This window comes from Denticeps clupeoides, chromosome 13 (assembly GCF_900700375.1).
Source record: "Denticeps clupeoides chromosome 13, fDenClu1.1, whole genome shotgun sequence".
NCBI lineage: Eukaryota > Metazoa > Chordata > Actinopteri > Clupeiformes > Denticipitidae > Denticeps > Denticeps clupeoides.
In genome coordinates this window covers 654,113-673,337 of record NC_041719.1, presented here as the reverse complement: position 1 = coordinate 673,337, position 19,225 = coordinate 654,113, and the positions used below count along the sequence as shown (strand labels likewise).

The window sequence follows — 19,225 nt, the reverse complement described above, 5'->3', positions numbered from 1 at the left end:
CAACCACTTGGCGCAGACACGAAGTCGTGTCAATGTTTTTCCAGAAAAAAAACATTTCCAGAGTCCTGTGTGACTGAACTAAAAAAAAATATTTGTGCTCGTTTTTACATCCAATCACCCAGCGACTGTGGAGATCATGTTTTAGGGGAGGGGCAGGAAATTCTCTGGGCGGAAAAATCATTGGAGGCGGGAGGTAACCTTTCCCCTTGTGACGTCATAAGGGGACAAATTCCAGATCAGACCGTCTGAGCTGAAGCAGAAAGACCAAAACTCTCTTTACACCTATCGCCATTTCTAGCCACTGCAGGAACATAGACAGGCTGGGGGAACTCGTAATAATGTTAAATCATCCCACAAAGTCACAATTTCATGTCAGGCCAAACTGACAGTACATTAATTGCCACAGATGCTTAGACCATTGTAACATATTACAGAGTAACGCTGTCAAAGCGTATCCTGCACGAAACAAGACTTCCATGGCTGTCACACTGCCTTCATGTATGTGTAGCCATGGTGCTTGTTTTATAAATAATATAGGTGTGTATGTTTACAGAAAATGTTCAAACTCTTCATTTTTACTTGTCCAGTCTAAATATATCAAAAACGACCAATCTGGCAACAGCACACGTGATCTGGCAACACAGCGAATCCTCGCGAGACTTGGCCGCTCTTGCGCCGTCTTCTCTCGCGAGATCTGCGCGTCCGTCGGATGCAAATGGTGGAAATGGCGAGTCGAGTCCTGCTGAGCGGCGCCGGGGGCCTGAACGCGGCCAAACTCGGGGCCCGGCCGGGGGGGCTGCTCGTCAGTGTGACCAGGTCTGGTTGTTCGGGTCGGAGCCGCAGTGTTCCTGCTGCTTTTTAACGCGCCTGCGATATTTGTGTGTGAACGCCGCGTTTATATTTATAGCCTTAAATCTGTGATTTGTACGGTACACGTTTAAACGTGTGAAAAGGAGCTCTGGCGAGGGGGGACCCAAGGTCACGCATGTGTCCGTTTGTCTGTCGCTTGGTAATTGGACAGGACCCCCCACCCCCGAGCCTGGGGGTCTCCTGACGACCTTTAAATGTGAACAACGCCTCGCCTCACCTGCTCTGCTCTGATTGGTCCGCTGGTCAGCGCTGAGATATTGCTGTGCTCTGATTGGCCAGTGTCACCTGTGCCAGTAATAACTTAATGTTAACACAGGAACTTCCATTTGTGAAGGACATTGTAGAAACTTGAGGTCACCGTAAGGAGAGACCACAGCCACAGAGCCCGGGATCAGATTTAGTCCAGAACTGAGCAACTTTGTGGGTTTTTATTCTTGTATATGTATTATTAGGTGCTTCGCAGCATCCAGTAGCAGAAGACGTGAGGACAGCTGGTTTAAGTCCCTGTTCGTGCGTAAGGTGGATCCAAGGAAAGATGCCCACTCCCATTTGCTTGCCAAGAAGGAGGAGAGCAACCTTTACAAGATCCAGTGTAAGCCGTGCTGGTTGTTGGGACGCGATGGACGTGTCTGGTTCTGACGTCTATCTCTCTTTCAGTTCACAACGTGAAACCGGAGTGTCTGGAGGCCTACAACAAGCTGTGGTGCGCTGCTTCTCCTTCTCCTGCATCCGTCCTGCTGCCGCTGCTCCACGTTTACATTCTCCTTATTGCTGTTCTCTGCAGTGAGGAGGTCCTGCCGTCCATTCACGTGGACAAGTACTACCCCTGCGAGCTGGTGGGGACGTGGAACACCTGGTATGGAGAGCAGGACCAGGCTGGTAGGCACTTCAGATCCATCTACACTCCACAGATAGATGTATAGCGTGCAGAGGCGTGGCATAACGTTCCGTTTAATGTTCCGCGGACAGTTCACCTGTGGCGGTACCGCGGGGGATACCCAGCGCTGACCGAGGTGATGAACAAACTCCGGAACAACAAGGTGAGACGCGGCCACCGTGGCGCCACTCGTGCCGCCCGTGCCGGATTTAACCGGCCGCTCCGTTCCCGCAGGAGTTTCTGGAATACCGGAGCGAGCGGGGAAAGATGCTCCTGTCCCGTCGGAACCAGCTGCTGCTGGAGTTCAGCTTCTGGAACGAGCCGGTGCCCCGCCCCGGCCCCAACATCTACGAGCTCCGCTCGTACCAGCTGCGCGTGAGTTTCGCCGTTTCCTTCTGACCGCCCGCCATGTTGGCGCCGAGAGTTCACCAGTTTCCTCTCTTCCAGCCGGGGACGATGATCGAGTGGGGAAATTACTGGTAAGTCTCGGCCCGACATCCAGCGTACCAACATCCCTCTTCGTCCACTTGCCGTAAAGTCCTCCGCCCCGCGTGCGTCCGCAGGGCTCGAGCCATCGGGTACCGGCAGCACAACCGCGAGGCCGTGGGCGGCTTCTTCTCCCAGATCGGGAACCTGTACATGGTCCACCACCTGTGGGGTAAAGACGCGCCCGCCCGCCCGCCCGCCCCGCCCACCCGCCGAGTGTTCCGCCGCCGCCGCGCTCACCACGCTCTCGTGTGTTGCAGCGTACAAGGACCTGCAGTCCCGCGAGGACACCCGCAACGCGGCCTGGCAGCAGGACGGCTGGGACGAGGTGGTGTACTACACAGGTACCGCCTTTTACTTTACTCCGCCGCGCCCGTCTCGCCGGGACCGGCGCTAACGCCCACGCTCTCTTCAGTCCCCCTCATCCAGCACATGGACTCCAGGATCATGATCCCCATGAAGACGTCCCCACTGCAGTGACGGGGACCGGCCGCCACCGCTGGACCCTCGTGTCATTTCCGTCGTCCGCGTTTAAACCGCACACATGACCCCCGACGCCGTGTCAGAGGTCACGCGTTCACAGATACGACACTCCTGATGACCTCGACATGCCCTGCAGTAAAGAGTTTATTTATTTGCATATTTATTACATGTAAATAAACCTCAGAGAGGACCTTTAATATCATATCGTATAAAGAGAACGTCCAACACCAGACTAAAAAAAAAAAGGTAATAACTTTTGAATATTTAATTTGACTCGTACTGTGGAGCAGGATGTTTTAACGTCGGGGGGCCGTGATTTCGTTCTTCCTGTTACGCTCCTGAACTTCGTACTTCTGCTTCCTACTGAATCTGTGTTGCTGTAAAATCCTGGCATGTTGCGTGTTTCTCGCTCTTCTTCACGTGTAATAAACTGGCGTGAATACACGTGAGCCGGTTATTAAAACGGAATCCCACAGCGCCGTTGAAACTTTGATCTATTTTGTCGGTAAGAAAATTAAAACGTTATTTAAAAAAAAAAAAAAAAATCCCATTGCACATGTCTCTCAGCGTACAGCAGTTATCGTCGCTCACATTTCATATACATTTGTACAGAGGTGCAGCGTGGCCTAGATCTTCTCCAGCTCCTTCAGCAGCTCGCCGAAGCTGGTGACGAACCAGGCGCTGCCGTCCCGCACCGGCGGCCTCACCACGTTCCCGCCAAATCCCACGAACGCGTCCTGAACACAAGAAGGCGCGTCATTCTCTTCATCTTCAGCCGGTTATCGCTTATCCCGGTACTGTAACACGAAGAGGTGCCACAATGTGTCTGTATAAATATTCCGAATTTTCGGCTCTTTTGGCGTTTTGGAATGACCGCTGAATCCTATTGGCTGATGACGCCTGAACGCGTCACATGAGGTGAAATAACATTTGGGTATTAAAAGTAATATGCAGACACTACTCAGGACATAAATCGCGTGCATTTGCATGGCTCTGGTAAATGAATATGTATATGGGGGTGTGGTCTTACAGCAGGTGGACACGCCTCCAGGTCTGTCGCTCCGTCTCCGATCATGACGATGTTGCGGAAGCTGAACCGCTCCTTCAGCAGGCTGATGACCCGCCCCTTTCCGCCCGTCTCCGACGTGGGCTGCGTCTCATCGAACCCGGCGTATTCACCTGGCAACAAGCGGGCATACGTCACAGACTACACATACGCTACTCACACTCTAAACATTCCGCACAGACACACTCTACTCAGACGCTACTCACATCACACAGATGCTAGTGAAACCATCACTGTAAGCAGACACTTCACACCACGCAGACACACTCTACTCAGACACTACTCAGACCGTACACACACTGTAAACAGAAATTACTCCCACCAGGCAGACGTTAGTGAGACCACGCAGACACACTCTACTCAGACACTACTCAGACCGTGCAAACTGCCTGGTATATACATTTTGCTGAACCGTCGCACGGTGTGATGCATCGTCACACCACTAACAGAAACAAATCGTTGCAGTGGATCTGAAACCAAGATGGAGGCCATGTTTACAGCAGTGATGATTACAGCAGTTTAGTTCAATCGTTCCATCTTATCGCGACACGGCATGGAAGGCGGCCTGCTGGAGATGGCTGGATGCTACATGCCTGCCAAGGTGCTGGTTTCCTGGGACGGAGGTGAGAAGGAACCCTGACCAACCAAGTTCCTCACATTATTAAATTCTTTTGAATGTTAAATATTTGATTTAGTAGTTTTTACTGTATTATCTTACAGTAAAATGAGGGCTGAAGTCTGACCTTGTGGTGGATGTTGTACTCTCTTTATTAAATTCTATTATAAAGATGTTCATTCCTATATTGGCAGTAGTCAATGTTCATCACTGCCAGATTACGAATTATTCTTAATTTACTAAAGTAACCAAATGTAATTACTTACATTACTTGCATTCAGTAATTACATGTATTACATTTTAAATAGAGGCTCCTCACCATTAAAGTAAAACTTGAGTCGGTTGGCGTAGACGTTGCTGAACGGGATGTTGAGCTGTGCAGCGACATGTTCTACAATGCAGCGGAACCCTCCGGAGATGAGGAACACGTTCACACCACGCTGGTGGAGGACGTCCACCAGCTCCCTGTAAACAAGTGGACGGTTGGTAGAAACGTTAGACCCGTTGTGTACCTTTGTCGGGGTTACAGTCACATTCCTATTATTCCTAATCTCAACCTTGATGAGGCACCATATAAAGCTTTTATTCCAATCTTCTAGAGGGTCCTGGTTTCGAAGAGCTCCTTCAGCTAGAACCATGCCTCTCTTCAGATACTGGTTGGTGGAACCTCTAGGGGGGACGGAACAGACCTACGGGGGGACTAGATGAGGACGTACTTGATCCCGGGGGTCAGCTGTGGGGGGTGGTCCGTGATCAGTTTGTTCACTTGCTCCCGTGAGCATTTGATGATGGACAGGCGCTCCTTCAGTGCCGTTTTAAAGGTCATTGACCCGCCCATGGCCTTGCGAGTCCTGTGGCAAAAAAAACACAAAGACGGGGTTCAAGTACGAAACCAGAAAGGAATCCAGATCCACAAGAAATATTCATCAGATGTCCCCAGGCCCCACATTTCAGTCACGGCGTCTCCGACTCCACAGAACTTGGCCAGCTCATCGATGCCCTCCTCCCTGATGACGGTGCTGTCAACATCAAAGCACACCGCGTCTGCACGCCGGAACAGCTCCTTGGTCTGGACCTCAGTGATCATGGTGAGCCTGATGGAACATCAGAGAAGATCAACCAAGCAACTAACCAACCAAACCATCACTCTGAAATCGGATATTAGTCGAATAATAGATGATAGAACATACAACATGAAGGGAGCTGAAGTAAATAAAACTATTTTCCTTAAACATGCCAGAGTAATCTGGCTTCTCTCATAAAACTCTAGTATCGGACTGTAATCGGTCGTGCATCCTGATTGGTGAGATTCACTCCAAAAGTGAAGCTAAAAAAATAAACCAAATAAATAAAGATAAGATGAATCCCGACATCAGAACGAGAGCCGCGGGTCTCGGGTGATGTTGCATCAGCCTCCGCCGCGGGGGGAACGACCGCGTCCGCACGCAGTTTCTTCAGAGCCGCCGGCGCGGCGTCCATCCATCCGGCCACCGCGATCAATCAAACCCTCAGCCAGCGACGAAGGAATCAACAAATGACTCAATGAACGAATGAATCAACGAATAAATCAATGAATGAATCAACGAATAAATCAATGAATGAATGAATGAGCAAAAACAAAACGAGCGACGGGGTGTCGACGAATTCGTATGCAGCCTCCACAAGAACGTCCACAAGTCGCCGCTTACCGAGTAGCGACACGTCCCGCTGTCCGCCGCTGTCCGCCGCTGCACCGGCGACTTCCTGCAGCTGCTGGAGAACAAAACTTACAGCCAATCAGAGCGCAGGCCGAACGTGGACCCGCCCACTCATGGCCTGTTACACGTGTTGCCATGTCCGCTCGTTATAAAACGTATAGAAAAATGACATTCTTCACAAAACGTGTAGAAAAATGGATTATGTACAGTAAAAAAATTATATATATGCATATACATATTGCACTTCTACACATATACACTTTATGCACAACACTTCATATAACTCTAACACACTCCAGCACTTTCCCTTTCAATCACTTCTGGACTCAATCCCCCCGGAATCCTTGCGCAAACTTCTTGCACAATTTTTTTTTTACTTTTCACTTTTTACTTTGACTTCACTCATTTGCACACCTTCACACTACCTGTTACACATATTTTATGCTTTATGTTAAAAACATAAAAGTGTAATATTCTGTATGTTTGCAATATTTGCATATTGGTTCACTGTATACTAGCAATATTTGCAATACTGTGGTCAGTAGCAGTCACCAAAGCATTTCACTGCATATCATTTTCCCACTTTCTACCATTGTGTCCCTGAGCAAGACCCTTACCCCTGAGTGTCTCCAGGGGGACTGTCCCTGTCTCTAAGTTGCTCTGGATGAGGACATCTGATAAAGGTCATAAATGTAAATTACAGAAATATCTGTGGGCTGAGGTATCCATTTCTGTAGAGTGTCTTGTGTTTAACAGTATGAAGGCAGCAGGTAAAATCTGTGCCGGAATCTGTCTGTCCTACACCTGAAGGGTGACCGTGAGACTGTGGGTTACGTCCTTAATTATCATAATTGGCCTCAAAAGGAATCTTGGTTTTCACCAAGGCGGCCTGGGTTCGACTCCCAGTATGAGAAGTGGAGGCCTAGTAGGTAAAGAAGCAGACTCTAAATTGGAAGGTTGTGGGTTCAAATCCTGAATTGGTCGGTTGTTCGTGAGAAGCCTGCGACATTTACATTTATGGCATTTGGCAGACGCCCTTATCCAGAGCGACTTACAACGTGCTTTCAAGTTACCATCGATGAAGAGATCAATTCCGGTTCACTAGGACCCCAACTATGAATACATCTATTTTATTCACTCTGTTGTAGATTCTGTACACAGACTTTAAGTCCTTCTATTATTCCTTCATACATTTTCCTCTGATGCACTTTTTAATTTTTGTTGAATTTCTGTGCATGTCCATACAGCTAGAAGAGCATTCATTTGTTCAGTGCTCCACGTGATGGGTTAAATGCAGAGGACACATCTCATCGTGTTCACCACCATGAAATACAACGCCACCGAGACCAAACAGAGTTGCAACCTGGCAACCATAAGCACGCCTGGCTGCGCCCATTCACGCCTATTGGACGAGCGCCTCTTCATTTACATTTCTATAGGACTGGGGTTTAACTCTGGCCATGAGAACAAGGTGTCAATTGTGGACCCAGGCGCCATCATTGTCCCGATTTACATTCCAGCAGAATGTAGGTTAATCGTATTTAACATTTATATTGTGGACAGTTACCATTGTGTTTAGTCAGGGAAAAGTACAAATGAACGTAAGTAATTTGTCAATATTTCAATATTTTATGTGTGTTTTACAGTTGAAATTTGCAACCTCGGCCCTGACATGCGGCACACCCTCTTTCAGAATTTTACGTTCTACATCTGGAGCTGTGCGACACCCAGGGTACTATTATGTGCAACTTTAATATGTTTGTAATACACATCAGAAAACCACTTTAAGCAGACAACCAACACAGGACAAGCGCTTTTAAATGTTCTAACAATCCACAGATTCAGTTGGGGAAGAACAGAACCTACAGAACACTTTCCAGTCGGTGAAACGTTCAGGTTCTACTGTAGCACTGCAGGTTCTTTATTCCACTGCTCTCGGCTGCACAAAATCTACATTCACGAATGACGCATACGCCCTCAACGCCATTATTGACAACCGAGTTTCATGCATTTTTAATGTAAAGGCTTAAAACAGATCTTGATAAATATCGTCCTCAAATGCGCTGTGCACTGGACTCATCTTCATCAGAACAGATAAGAGCAGGATACATCGGTCATTTCAACCCATACGCATCTGAAGCACCGTGCCGTTCAGGTCTTGGACGGAACTGAGGTCTCAGTCTCTCGGAGACGCCATCAGAGTCCCATTCGATGCAGAGCTAGTGCGTGGCTACCAGGCGTGGAGGGTGGCGTCGTCGGCCTCTGCGGCGATGGACAGCAGGATGGCCTTGGGCGTGTTCTCGAAGAGCGCCGCGCGGTTCTGCGTCTGGCCCTTCTTCACCCAGTGGCCGTAGATCTTAAAGGCACAGGCGTCGATCAGCTTGCGCACGGGTTTCACCGCGTACGGGTCGCGCTGCAGCACCTCCTTGGTGACAGGCTTGACCCGGCGGTAGTTGCAGTAAATCCGCATGGTGGCCAGCACCGTCATGCAGATGACCTGCAGAGAGGACCCAGGGACTCAGGGACACTCCAGCACTTTCACTTTCAATCACTTTGCACAATCTTTTTTTTTATCTTATACATCGTCTTTCACTCATTTGCACACCTTCACTCTACCTGTTATGCATATTTTATGTTAAAGACGTAAAAGTGTAATATTTGGTTTGCAATATTTGCATATTGGTTCATTGTATACTTGCAATATTTGCAATACTGTGGTCTGTGCAGTCGCAAGAAGCATTTCACTGCATTTCATACCGTGTGTGACTGTGTATGTGACAAATAAAATTTGAATTTTTGAATTTTGAATTTTTGAGTCAGGTCTCCAGCTTTATTGCGGTGCACTGAGCTTGAACGTTCCTCTCACCTTAAACTTCCTGTAGGGGCTGAAGTGACGGACTTCTGCCACCACGTACTGCTGGAAGAAGGGGTGGTTGAGGGCGTCGGACGCCGTGTACCTCTGCTCGGGGTTCACCAGCAGCAGCCTGGAGATCTGCACAGGAAGTGACGTTGGGTGTGATTTTAGCGGAACACGTGACCGCAGCACAGCGGGCCGCGCCTCACCAGGTCTTTGACCGTGTCGGACCGGTCGTCCCACTCCGGGGAGCCAAACTGGTAATTTCCCGCCAGAATCATCCGCAGCATCAGCATCTGCTTCCTGTGCCAGAAGGGCGGCGACCCGGCCAGCAGCGTGTACATGATGACCCCCGCACTCCAGCTGACCACACAGACACATTTAAACGTGGGATCAATGTGACTTTCAGGCAGCAATAATGACAAAATCCCGGTGGTCATTATTATTATTTCCCAGTTATGAAATAAACAACTTCTTAATGATCTAAGATGCAAAAGTTTATTACTATTCACTTTCATTTAAGGAATCACCACTAGATTGTAAACAGGAAGTTGTTCAGCATACATGAGTCTGGTAAATGAGATGACACACCCACCTCACAGATTAGTAAAAATGATGAATCTCAGCCAAAAATACCAAACCCTCATCCTAATCTAAACCCTTCATATGAAACTATCCATCTTGTCCATCTTCTCAAGTCGTGGAATTTGTGGCTCAGCATGGCAGATGTTTGCTTCGTACCTAGAAGATCTGTTATATCAGGTGACATGGAAGGAACCCACTTTGACGTAGACTTTCCACTGATGTCCCCCAGGGGTCGGTATTTGGTCCTCTTCTATTCTCCCTCTATCCTTGATCTCTTGGCGAGGCATTATACTCACATGGGTTCTCATACGTCTGCTTACTAATCCTCTCCTTTCCTCCCTCTGACCTCACTCGGACCTCTACCAGGATCTCTGCATGTCTGGCAAACATCTCATCATGAAAGGAAGCTGCTTTGATCCCTGGGTGATGGAATGAACGTCTCCCAGATGTTTGAGCAGCTGAGGCGTCTTCAAACGAAGACTAAATACCTTCCTCTTTCCAGAAGAGTTACGGTTAGTACCTTCACAACATGGATCCTGGACTACCTCACCACCCGACCACAGTATGTGAGAACTCAGGGTTGCGTGTCAGACAGGGCGGTCTGCAGTACGGCGCAAACATCCTCCACTACGGCCACTGAACATCCAGGGTCATACACTGTATAAAAGACATATAACTTTTTTTTTTTAAATCATACAAAACGCTTTCAGTTTTAGGCCCGTTCGAATTCCCAAAATAATTTCTATTCGCTAAATGTCAAAATATTGTGTAAGAGAATGTAAGAGATTTGTAAGAATGTAAGAGATTTTTTTATCACTTTCTTCAAAGTCAAAAGTTTACATACACTAAGGTTACTATGCCTTCCCTTTTCACTTTAACTTTAACCTTTGTGGTCTATATTTCTGGGGCAGTGGTGGCCTAGCGGTTAAGAAGGTTGCCAGTTCAAATCCTGATCCGCCAAGGTGCCACCAAGGTGCCACAGAGCAAAGCACCGTCCCCACACGCTGCTCCCCAGGCGCCTGTCATGGTGCCCACTGCTCACTCAGGGTGATGGTTAAATACAGAGGACAAATTTCACTGTGTGCACCGTGTGCTGTGTTGCTGTGTATCACATGTGACAATCACTTCACTTTAAAGCCTTTAAACTGTTTGGGAAAGCCCAGATGAGGATGTCATGGCTTTGGAAGCGTCTGATAGGTTAATTGGCACCAACTGAGTTGATTGGAGGCACACATGAGGATGTATTTAAAGGGACACCGCAACACACTGCTTCCTATTGCGACACCATGGGAAAGTCTAAAGGAATCAGCCAAGACATCAGGAAGAAAATTGTGGACCTCCACAAGATTGGTTCATCCATGGAAGACATTTCCAGATGCCTGAACAGATACAGATTCACAACATGGGAATGTCCAGCGATCATGCCGCTCAGGAAGGAGATGGATCCTGAGTCCAAGAGATTAACGTGTTCTGGTTCTGTTTTTCTTTTTAACGGCATTTACCAGACGCCCTTATCCAGAGCGACATACAGTCAGTAGTTACAGGGACAGTCCCCCCCTTGGAGACACTCAGGGTTAAGTGTCTTGCTCAGGGACACGATGGTAGTAAGTGGGGTTTGAACCTGGGTCTTCTGGTTCATTGGCGAGTGTGTTACCCGCTAGGCTACTACCACCCATGGGAATGTGCATATCAATCCCAGAAGAAAAGCAAAAGACCTTGTGAAGATGCTGGCTGAAGCTGGTAAGCGTGTATCACTATCCACAGTGAAACATGGTGGCAGCACCATGTTGTGGGTGTTTTGCTGCAGGAGGGACTGGTGCACATCGCAAAATAGATGGCATCATGATGAAAGAACGGTATGTTGAAATATTGAAGCAGCATCTCAAGACATCAGCCAGGAAGTTAAAGCTTGGGCACAAATGGACAGCGACCCTAAGCATACTGCAAAATTGGTTAGAAAGTGGCTTAAGGACAATAAAGTCAATGTTTTGGAGTGGCCATCACTAAGCCATGATCTCAATCCCATAGAAAAATTGTGGTCAAGACGTGTGAGAGCAAACCTGACTCAATTACACCAGTTCTGTCAGGAGGAACGGGCCAATATTCCATTAAACTGTTGCGAGAAGCTTGGGGACAGAGACCCAAAGCACTTGCGTCAAGTCATTCAGTTTAAAGGCAATTCTACCAAATACGAAGTGAATGTATGAAAACTTTGAAGAACGTAATAAAAAAAAAATTAGCTCACACATTATTTTGACATCTGGCAAATAGAAATTATTTTGGGAATCCGAACGGGCCTAAAACTAAAAGGGTTTTGTATGATTTAATATCAGACAGTAAGAAAAAAAATGTATTATGTCTTTTTATACAGAGTATGGAAACTTTTGGTCTCAACTGTATATCTCCACTCTGTACATATGTAAACTTACTTATATTATACAGGGTGGCCATTTATATGGATTCACCTTAATAAAATGGGAATGGTTGGTGATATTAACGTCCTGTTTGGGGGACATTAGTATATGTGAGGGGCCAAACTTTTCAAGATGGGTGGTGACCATAGTGGCCATTTTGAAGTCGGCCATTGGATCCAACTTTTGTTTTTTTCAATAGGAAGAGGGTCATGTGACACATCAAATTTATTGGTAATTTCACAAGAAAAACCATAGTGTGCTTGGTTTTAACTTTATTATTTCATGAGTTATTTCCAAGTTTCTGACCACTTATAAAATGTGTTCAATGTCACCAACCATTCCTATTTTATTAAGGTGTATCCATATAAATGGCCCACCCTGTATGTATGGAGATATACACAAATATATTATTATGTATATACTGATATTTTTACAACTAACATCCAAAGTTTTTTCTAGTACTTTTTTTTTTATATTATATTATACAGTCCGCATATTGTCTGTGCTGCTCTTATCTTGTACTGTCCACTTTCTGTAAATTTCCCACTAATAAAGGATCATCTTATCATATTTTATCTTATCTTACTACACCATTAGTATTTTAAAAAATGAATACTTTCTCTAAAGTTTCTTACCCTATTACCTGCCAACAGAGTGTGAGTACTCACAGGTCGACTGCAGTGCCATATCCCTGGTGATGAGGATCCATGGAGCACTCGATGATTTCAGGAGCAAGGTAACCGGGGGTCCCACACACTTCTGGGGGACCAGAACACAACACACCATATGGACACACATCTTTTCCACCCGGGTAGGGGTTTCAAGATCCAAATCTACCCCTGGTAATGCTAAGAGGTCTCACTGGTCAGAAAAGGCTGCCTCTCTCAGCGTTCCTCAGAAAAGGTCAGTGACCACCGAGCAGCACAGTGAGTGACCTTCTCACATGAGTCCAACTGAAACCAGACACGAGGAACAAACCTCACGGTGCCACCACATGGCAGCTAGAGCTCACAACACAACACCTTTTCAGTGAGTGGACATGTTGGAGCAGGTCTGTGACCTTGGGCCTCTTAGCTGTCTGCAGTGGTCTGTATGAAATGGACGAGGTTTCTCACCGTGCAGCTTCTGTCCTGGAGCGATCTGGACAGAGAAGCCAAAGTCGGTCAGCTTGATGTTCATGTTGTCGTCCAGCAGGATGTTCTCTGGCTTCAGGTCCCTGTGGACAATGTTCTGGGAGTGGAGGAACTGAATGACCTCCAGTAAGGAGCGCATGATCTTCCTACAGAGACACGTAGCAACAAGCAAACGGTGAATATACTTTAAAAAAATCAATAATCAATAAATTGGAAAAGACAGGAATGGTAAACAAGACCTGGTTTCCTTTTCACTCAGGGTAACCTTTTCAGTGAGGTAGTCAAACAGCTCTCCCTTTCTCATTCTGACATGAGAAAAATATCAAAATGATGTGTCTGATATTGCTGGAATGAGGTTGAAAAGGTCGACTTTTACACTTACAAGTCAAACACCAAGAAGAAGAACGCCTTCGTTTCATAACAGTCTTTCAGCTGGACTGTGGAGAAGAGGGACTCATGTTCAGATTCATGTTCAGATTGGATGGCGCCTCGGCAGTCGTACTCACTGATGTTCTCCTGGCCGCACACTTTCTTCAGAATGTCGATCTCCTTGGCCGTGGCCTCGCGGATCTCCTCGCTCTCCTGCGGGCTCATTTTATCAGACGGGGTGACGTCGATGATCTTGACGGCGAAGTCCTGCGCGCTGCGTTTATTCACACAGCGTCGCACCACGCTGCTGACCCCCCTGAGGACGAGAAGCAGAGAAAGGTCCACCACACCCCACAACTGGGAATGGAATTCAAAACTAAAACCATTACAGTCAAATAGAAATATACATTTACAAGCAGATAACTGCCCAGATGTACAGTACAGGCCAAAAGTCTGGACACCTTCTCATTCAACGTGTGTTCTTTATCTTCATGACCATTTACGTTGGTAGATTCTCACTGAAGGCATCAAAACTATGAATGAACACATGTGGAGTTATGGACTTAACAAAAAGTGGAGACCTGACCTCCACAGTCACCGGACCTGAACCCAGTCCAGATGGTTTGGGGTGAGCTGGACCAACAAGTGCTAAACACCTCTGGGAACTCCTTCAAGACTGAAGCATTTCAGGTGACGACCTCTTGAAGCTCATCGAGAGAATGCCAAGAGTGTACAAAGCAGTAACCAGAGCAAAGAAACTAGAATATAAAACAAGTTTTCACTTATTTCAGCTTTTTTTGTTAAGTACAGAACTCCACATGTGTTCATTCATAGTTTTGATGCCTTCAGTGAGAATCTACCAACGTAAATGGTCATGAAGATGAAGAAAACACCTTTGGCCTGAACTGTATGTGTATTTTGAAGGTTTATAATCAGCCCCTGTTCTTTGACCCTGAAACTGTTGTCGAGGTCAGTACCTGCCCAGAATCTCCTTGGGATCATATTTATCATAAAACTCCTGGGCTCCGACCCAGTCTGGGATCTCCTCCTCCTTGGTCATGTTGGCGTCTCAGGCTGGACAAGTGGACAGAACGCCGGTCAGCTACAGGCCGAGAACCGCTCTGGAGAGCAGTGGAGGCGGTCAGAACACAACATTTATTCAAATAATGAAGGCGATAAACGTGGAAAGCAAGAGACAAAAACGGCAACTCGTCACTGATAATTCGTACGGTGAAATGCGCCGTTAGCAGTAGGGGGTCGTACACAAATTCCATCCGTAAAATCGCAAACGGCATCTATACGGGCGAATAGAGATCTACACATGTACATATGAAATATATGAAGTGGGAAGGCCGACAAAATCTTTAAAAAAAAGAATGAAAGATATAAGAAATTTGATCGCCGGAAAACCCCGAGGCTTGTACTTTTACGACGGTTCCTAATTTGAAAAACAGGCAGATGGCGTTTCAGCGCAGAGAAATATCCCAGAAATAAATTTAAAATAATCGTAATTGATCTGACTCTACAGATATACCTACTCATATACGGACATCTGAATAATTTACTTCGTTCAACACGTTTACATGCAGAACACAAACACGCCAGACTTCCAAGCTGCCAGCCTCGACACGAACACGCCAACCGGTTTTTAATAAAAGACGGTGGATTTAGACGCTAATGTACAAAATATGAGCGACTGGAACGGACAGAATGCATGTGCACCACCTTCTCGCCGCTGGTCTGCGCTCCTCCATCCAGGCTTTGAACGGCGACATATGACGATATTTGCCGAGCGGTGGACACCGTGAATGTCAGCGTCCAAAAATAAAAGGCCGTCGGACGGGCGGCTATTTAAAGCCCTGCGACGCCTGCGAGCTCGACTTCATTTACAACGTTTCAAGAAGCGCTCCATCGTGCGGGAATCCGGCGCTATGTAGACCATGCAAGGTGCACGTCAGCAGAAACGTCATTTAAAAACGTGATGCGCACCGATTTTCACGCAAACTTCGTAACGCTCAATCCTGAGAAAGAAAGAGACAGGCCACACGCCACGGTCGAGCATCATTTTAATCGGCATTTAAAGAGGACATAAATAAACAACAGAGGTCCAGAAGATCTAATCTAGAGCTTCATCCGATGATTCTGTCCATGCAGGACTGATGATTATGAATGGGACCACGGGCCACGCCCATCCTAAAGATTATGCCTGCCGGGTCTGTGACGTCACAGCAACATCCGGTCACCAATCACGATAAACCTGTGGAGACGAAAAGAACAAAGAAGAGAGGCCAGAATACGATTAGAGGGTGAAGAAACGCTGCAAACCCTGATGGCACATTATTGGTACAGTAAAAAAGTAACAGTAGGGAAACCAATGGCACAAGGGGGCAATTACTTTTTCACATAGGGTAACATAGGTTTGGATGATTTATTTTACCCAAATAAAACATCAATCACTGGCACATCAAATGGTAAATACTGCATTTTGTGTGTATGTGGGATTTGCATATCTGTATAATAGTTTATGTGTCCCAAACCAGCAAAAAAAAAAGACATAATTCACAACACTAAGCGTTTCTTTAGGTCACGCATCAACTTGTTTATCTCCTGTAGCTCCTCTGGTCCAACCTGGTTGATAGATGGGAACTCCGCCCCACGGATTATATATACGCACCATTTGCAAACTTGCACTGTTTGAGCACCTCGCTGAAGCCTTCGCACAGCTTCAGGTCCGACTGGGACTGGGCACACTCCAGGAACTGCCTCATCTCGTACGAACAGAGGTTCTGGGCCTGCTGCTGGTATGTGGGCGGGGCCTGGGGCTGCTCCTGCACGACAGCACAAGCGTCGCGTTATCTGTCTGCCGTCGGGCAGAATAGACAAAAAAATGCCACTAGGAGGAAGGGGGGGGGTGTACCTGGTAGGTGACGTCGGGACGGGCAGGCTCGGAGCTGCCGCCGCCACCGAACGCCCCAGTCATGGCGTGGCCCAGCGTGTGGCCCACGGCGGAGCCCACTGCCACACCGGCCGCCGTGGTGGCCATCTGGGCGAACATACCCGGCTGGCGAGGCTGCGCCATGGGGGCACCCACGGCAGAAGGAGCCGCGGGCGCCGGGGCGTACGAGGGAGGCGGGGCTTGAGCCACTGGCGCACGGGCTGGAGGAGGAGCTGAATGGCTGGAAGGAAAGTAGGCGTGGTTAAACATTCACATGAGTGCAGGCCGTGATATTATATTCCAATAACAGTCTACAAACTAGCAGATTACGTAGAGCTGGACGTGTTTACGTGACATTGCACCATTTCACCGTCAGCTAGTGACGTCACGACGCGGCTGTAAACGTCCGGCGGGAGTCCACGATGCTGGACTACCGGGCCGTTTTCAGCGTTTTCCTGCCCAGCTAGCGCACAAGGTCGCGAAATACAGGCGGTGCGGTTTTAATCGGATTTCGCCCAAGCCGGAGTCTTTACTCTAATGCACGTCGGCTTTCACGTACGAACGGTACCAAACAGAGCGCCATAACGCCCCCGCGGGGCTCCTCACCTCGGCGGAGACACCCTGGAGGTCCGGCTGCGGCTTCCTCTCGGCATTCTCACGGAAGAGAGTAGAAGAAACTCGGAATAAACCCCGCAGACGCTGCGTCTGTTCGACCTTCGGACAAGTTGTTCCGGAACTTTCCAGCGCGTTACGTCACACGTGGTCTCTGACGACTTCCGCCCCCGGAGACGCGCGCATGCGCAGACGTGGCGCGTTGAACCGCTTCAACGCAGCGTTTGTGTTGTGTTACTACTAACGATGTAACTTTCTTTTTACTTATTCTGTGTGACTTGCTGTAGCCACCTTGTGTTTCTAATTTTAAATAATTTTAAATAATTTTAAAAAGTGCACCTTGAACATTGCATAAGAAGTCTGGTTCTTGCGTCAGGATAACGATACGTCAGTGTGCAATAAAAACTTTAAAATAATGTACAGATCATATATTTTGTAAAAGGAAAAAAAAAGCTGTACCAGTCACCTAAAAAGTGGGTTAAAATAGTGAAACACTGAAACAATAAGAAGATATTTCACGTTTCTGTATGTGTAGGTCTGGGTCATGGTGCGTGTGTATTATGATGAAATGTATTATTATATTATAGATTATTTCATAGAATATATGTTATATCAAGTATTTTATTTTATTTTAGTTACGTCTTGGCGCCAGTCTTACGCCCGGGTTAATGTGGATGGTAACTGTTATTTTATTATATATTACATTATATATATTAAATATTATCTGCTGAAAGTGATTCCTTGAAATAAAAAAATTAAATCCATTTTGTGTGATTGTTATGTGATTGTGTCTACGCCCCAGTAGAGGGCGATAATCAGCTGGTTTCTGAGGTTGTTGGTGCTCCAGGTCTTCCCCTAATTCCATACCCTCTTGTGAGCTCTGATTGTGGCTCTGACAAGGATCCTGGTCCCTCGGAACCGGACAGCGGCAGGGACTCCACTAGACCTCGAAATGTAGGATGTTGCGTTTGACCCAACCGTCAAGTCCTGTAAGCTGGACTGCCCCACAAAAATGGTCATTAAGTCAAAGTCAACTTTATTGTCATCTCACCATATACAAGTACGCAGAGAGATGAGATTGCGAAGCTTCAGGGATTCACAGTGTGCAAAAAGACAAATAACACAAAGCACGGCAAAGGAATCTCTCTTGAATCTGTATGGCAAGTCAAACTGGAGCGCGGCGTCCTGCTGACAGAAGGCAAGATGCATCAGCAGGTACCTAAACGTCTGGCTCGATCGATGTGTATGCAATGCAGGGAGACTTGGGTCGAAGGTCAATGCCCAGTACACCTGCATTTGATATAAATCAAATTTAAATCAAATGCAGGTTCACTAGTAGATCATTACTGGGGGCAGTGGTGGCCTAGCGGTTAAGGAAGCGGCCCCATAATCAGAAGGTTGCCGGTTCGAATCCCGATCCGCCACTGAGGTGCCACCGAGCAAAGCACCGTCCCCACAGGCTGCTCCCCGGGCGCCTGTCATGGTGCCCACTGCTCACACAGGGTGATGGTTAAATACAGAGGACACGTTTCACTGTAGTGTCTCACAATGACAATCACTTCACTATAAATGCAAATGAGCATAATTTGCCTAAGAAAATTAGCCCCATATTGATATATAGGTTAATTTAATTAATAGGTTAGGAATACATTCAATGAAATTGAACGTTTTCTGCAGACAAATGTCTGTGTAATGATTCAATATTTTTGCCTGGTAAATATTTACAGAACTCTGTTCACATTGTCCCTGTGGTCTCCTCGTTAATTACAGGATCTGAACAATAGGACAATGATGTACAGTGTCCGCGGCCCTCAGCCATATGTACACGCCGCCGTGGGGTCCCCGCAACACAAAGGCCTGCCGTGCGTCAGGATGCCCCTCGCGGCCTTTTGGGGACTGACCTCTGACCTGCAGCACAAAGCCCCGGGGGGACGGCGACCCCCCACCCTGCCATCGGTGCCCTTCAGAAGAACGTCCAGGCAGGGTGCCGCTGGCCCCGACCCCCTCCTCCAGCCCCAGCCTGCAGTCTGGCAATCGGGATAACCGGATAAAATGGTAATCCTCTTTCAGGACTTTGGCTTAAGGAGCTGCACAGTTTCAGCATTTTCTGCCATGCAGCGTAGACAGTAGAAATACTACAGAGATTTTATTAATAGACTTTTTAAATTAGTAGATTTTACGAAAACCCACTTGTCTAAAAAGTATTTCAAATGAGTCTAACACTAACA

The 19,225-nt window shown here is 47.2% G+C and overlaps 4 protein-coding genes across 6 annotated transcripts; 1 reads left to right on the top strand and 3 right to left on the bottom strand.

Moving 5' to 3' along the window:
- Positions 1–668: 668 nt before the first annotated feature.
- nipsnap2 (nipsnap homolog 2) lies at positions 669–3,282 on the top strand. Its single transcript, XM_029000385.1, has 10 exons — positions 669–816; positions 1,323–1,462; positions 1,528–1,573; positions 1,655–1,749; positions 1,840–1,910; positions 1,982–2,122; positions 2,195–2,226; positions 2,311–2,405; positions 2,494–2,577; positions 2,649–3,282. Exons 1-10 carry the CDS (start codon positions 710–712, stop codon positions 2,711–2,713), a joined length of 876 nt encoding a protein of 291 aa, XP_028856218.1. The 5' UTR covers positions 669–709; the 3' UTR covers positions 2,714–3,282.
- On the bottom strand, positions 2,843–6,174 carry psph (phosphoserine phosphatase). 3 transcript variants are annotated; one of them, XM_029000387.1, is made up of 7 exons: positions 6,087–6,174; positions 5,346–5,492; positions 5,115–5,249; positions 4,718–4,863; positions 3,747–3,895; positions 3,308–3,453; positions 2,843–3,210 (listed from the first exon to the last, which is right to left on the bottom strand). In XM_029000387.1, exons 2-6 carry the CDS (start codon positions 5,483–5,485, stop codon positions 3,343–3,345), a joined length of 681 nt encoding a protein of 226 aa, XP_028856220.1. In that variant the 5' UTR covers positions 5,486–5,492; positions 6,087–6,174; the 3' UTR covers positions 2,843–3,210; positions 3,308–3,342. The 3 variants fall into 3 exon arrangements, with proteins under 3 accessions (XP_028856220.1, XP_028856219.1, XP_028856221.1); XM_029000386.1 differs by having other exon boundaries at positions 2,843–3,453; XM_029000388.1 differs by lacking the exon at positions 6,087–6,174 and having other exon boundaries at positions 2,843–3,453; positions 5,346–5,912.
- Positions 6,175–7,701: 1,527 nt separating this feature from the next.
- phkg1a (phosphorylase kinase, gamma 1a (muscle)) lies at positions 7,702–15,370 on the bottom strand. Its single transcript, XM_029001548.1, has 10 exons — positions 15,176–15,370; positions 14,428–14,571; positions 13,588–13,766; positions 13,464–13,518; positions 13,321–13,386; positions 13,064–13,227; positions 12,617–12,707; positions 9,159–9,312; positions 8,962–9,087; positions 7,702–8,592 (listed from the first exon to the last, which is right to left on the bottom strand). Exons 2-10 carry the CDS (start codon positions 14,508–14,510, stop codon positions 8,326–8,328), a joined length of 1,185 nt encoding a protein of 394 aa, XP_028857381.1. The 5' UTR covers positions 14,511–14,571; positions 15,176–15,370; the 3' UTR covers positions 7,702–8,325.
- Positions 15,371–15,499: 129 nt separating this feature from the next.
- chchd2 (coiled-coil-helix-coiled-coil-helix domain containing 2) lies at positions 15,500–17,158 on the bottom strand. Its single transcript, XM_029001549.1, has 4 exons — positions 16,992–17,158; positions 16,368–16,626; positions 16,125–16,278; positions 15,500–15,707 (listed from the first exon to the last, which is right to left on the bottom strand). Exons 1-4 carry the CDS (start codon positions 17,036–17,038, stop codon positions 15,697–15,699), a joined length of 471 nt encoding a protein of 156 aa, XP_028857382.1. The 5' UTR covers positions 17,039–17,158; the 3' UTR covers positions 15,500–15,696.
- Between the last annotated feature and the right edge of the window lie 2,067 nt (positions 17,159–19,225).